Source organism: Arachis ipaensis, chromosome B06, assembly GCF_000816755.2.
Source record: "Arachis ipaensis cultivar K30076 chromosome B06, Araip1.1, whole genome shotgun sequence".
In the NCBI taxonomy this organism is placed as follows: Eukaryota; Viridiplantae; Streptophyta; class Magnoliopsida; order Fabales; family Fabaceae; genus Arachis; species Arachis ipaensis.
Genome location: NC_029790.2, coordinates 4,238,560 through 4,241,536, shown reverse-complemented (window position 1 = coordinate 4,241,536; position 2,977 = coordinate 4,238,560). Strand labels below are relative to the sequence as shown.

The 2,977-nt window shown below is 35.2% G+C and overlaps 1 protein-coding gene across 1 annotated transcript in view; it reads left to right on the top strand.

The window, feature by feature from the left end:
• Positions 1–2,977, top strand: part of LOC107645453 (1-acyl-sn-glycerol-3-phosphate acyltransferase 2) — a 9,811-nt gene that overhangs the window by 2,228 nt on the left and 4,606 nt on the right. Inside the window, exons 3-8 of the mRNA XM_016349482.2 lie at positions 231–270; positions 404–477; positions 733–792; positions 1,154–1,231; positions 1,440–1,598; positions 2,134–2,259. Of these exons, the coding sequence (XP_016204968.1) occupies positions 231–270; positions 404–477; positions 733–792; positions 1,154–1,231; positions 1,440–1,598; positions 2,134–2,259 (537 nt within the window). The remainder of the gene's footprint in view (positions 1–230; positions 271–403; positions 478–732; positions 793–1,153; positions 1,232–1,439; positions 1,599–2,133; positions 2,260–2,977) is intronic.

Below are 2,977 nucleotides of genomic sequence, written 5' to 3'. Positions count from 1 at the left end.
AGATGTTCCAGCCAAGGTTGTTTCATTGGGAAATAAACATGCTTCCATTGATTCTAATACTAAAATTGAATCAAATGTCAAAACTAATATATCTTAGGTTGTTTGATAGTTTCAAGAAACATTATAAATGGAAGAAAACCGGTAATTTGAAAGCCACATTTCTTTTGGTTAAGTTTATTCTGTTGCATTCAGAATGATTAAAGCTTTCTTCTGTAACATTTTCCCTTCAGGTTGAAGTATTCACAGATCATGAAACGTTCCAATTGATGGGCAAGTATTTTGTTACCCTGTGTATTTGGCCTTTTTGTATTACGGATGTATGCTTGCATACCAGAAAGGAGTTGGGGAAGTTTATTGTGAAATTTGTGTATCAATAATATGATTCTTATTTTGAAATTTCCAGGTAAAGAGCATGCCCTTGTCATATGCAATCACAGAAGTGATATTGATTGGCTTGTTGGATGGGTTTTAGCTCAGGTGATTGTCTTATTTGTATGACCTTTCCACATCTTCAGCACAAGCAAGTTGAAACAAACTGTGTGTGTTAAAAAAATAGCTTATTTCATTTTAGAAGTGTGAATTATTTGAAATTTTAGTACCATGGGTGTGGGATAGAAGGATATGTATACTCTTATGTGTGTGCTACGATAAGACATGGTATTTGATCAATTTTTTTTATTGGCATTTTTGGGTGCTTCGGTTGCTGATTGATTATTTATTGTTATTGAACAGCGCTCAGGTTGCCTTGGCAGTACTTTAGCTGTGATGAAGAAATCTTCAAAGTTTCTGCCGGTATGCTTCATCATGACATGAACTTTTTAAAGAAAATGATTGCATGATTGTTTATATTAAGTTATTACGAAGAAATGGTCTTAAAGTGCCCCTTGCACTCTAGAGGATTTTAATCCTTAGCTTTTCAATATACTGTCATGCCATGATTTTCCCTTTATGTTCTTTAAACCTAATGACCTAGTGGGTGCAGTTTACGTTCTTTGATGAAACAAATATATCTAGTATTCAAGTATTTTATGACCTAGGAATACTTTTCCGCTCGTGCTTGTCATGAATATAAACTTAGAAGGTTGTATTTTGCTTTTGATATCACAAGTATTACTGTCAATGTTGGGCTATCTGCTAAGCTCTACTCATGCAGGTCATTGGTTGGTCAATGTGGTTTTCTGAGTATCTTTTCCTAGAGAGAAGCTGGGCCAAGGATGAGAGCACATTAAAGGTATGATTCACTATAATACATACAATTCATTTATATGCTGTACTCATAATAGATTTTTGTGCTTGTTTGTTATATCAATGATTTCTTCTTACCTATGCATATGTTAAAAGACTATAACTCCCCTCTCTACCTTTTTCTCTCAAGATGCGAAAGCTTGTTGATTATATTTGGGAATTTCATTTGAATGTTTCATTTATCATAAATGCAGTCAGGCATCCAGCGACTGAGCGATTTTCCTCTTCCGTTTTGGTTGGCTCTCTTTGTAGAAGGAACACGCTTCACACAAGCTAAACTATTAGCTGCTCAAGAATATGCAGCCTCTGCTGGATTGCCTATTCCTAGAAATGTTTTGATTCCTAGAACTAAGGTGAGATATAGATCTTATCTTTAACATTTGTCTTCATCCTTTGCTTTTTCCTTCCAGATATTGGAGCTATGCTGAATGAAATTTAATGTGGTCAAGTTTAGCATATGCAAATCTTAGCAGGATTGACAATGAAATTATTTTATTATAATTTTGCTTATAATTAGGTTGCTGACAGTTTATGAGAAAAGATTTGTTATTTGTTACTTGTAATATTTTTGGGATCACTTTAGCTTCCAAGAGTAATTATAAATGGTTGCTCTGCTCTTTCTCTATTCTGTACCATGACTACACCAAATTGAGAGGCTAGACAATACTTTGGGTTTTATTAGGTCAAAGGTTAGGTTTTCTTGGGAAGCTATGTGGGTGTTCTGCAATAGGGTTCACACTTGATGGACTTGAGAGAAAACCCAAGCAAGGGCAATTTAATTGTTATTATTGTTTTCCAGGGAATAGTAGTTTGATTGATGATAACATGGCTGGTTTTGGTCCTACTCTTTTTTGTTGGTTGCTCTTACTTGTAATTTATTGCTTTCAGGGATTTGTTTCAGCAGTAAGTCACATGCGCTCATTTGTTCCTGCCATTTATGACGTAACAGTGGCTATCCCCAAGTGTTCACCCACCCCTACAATGCTTAGACTCTTAAAAGGGCAACCCTCAGTGGTAAGACAATTAAAATTACGATTTCGAAACAATTACACTTGAAGATGCCTAAAGCTGAACTGTTTTGCTTTCCTTGTGGCTATCTTGTAATGTTAGTCTCTAACTAGCAATCATGGGCAGAAAATGCAACTGCAGAAATTAACTTATATTACTAAAAATTAGGAATTATATATGGACACCAAAAGCCATGTTATAAACGATCTGTGTGTGCTAGTTACTTTTTCTAATTGTAACATTCTGTATATTACTAAGGTATTACTCTAACTGCTTTGGGCTAACGGAAGCCATGAAAAAAGCTTGTTAATAGTTTAATATACAGAGTCTATTGCATATGGCCTAGTTTTCTTCCATTGTGGATAGAGTTGAACTTTTGAAATTTCCTGCTATTTCTGGAGATGCGCTTACATGGAATTTAAGGCTATATCCCTAATTTCCTTTATCAAAGATCCATAGTTTTCTATCTAGATACTCAGTTGGCTGAATGATTTACATGTCTGCTGATTGGAGTCTGGAATATTGAGGGGAGTGATTTTGTAGATGTTGACAGGATTGGATCATGCTTGTGTTTAGCTTTTGCTTTGTTGTACATTATTAAGAGGCTACCTTATCTTCCAAAGTCCTGCTGCATTTCTTTGTTAATGTCTCGTTATGGAGGGTCTACACTGTCTATTACTCCAGTTCCTGAGGGCTTAAGCTTCCCTCCTTAACTTTTACTGAT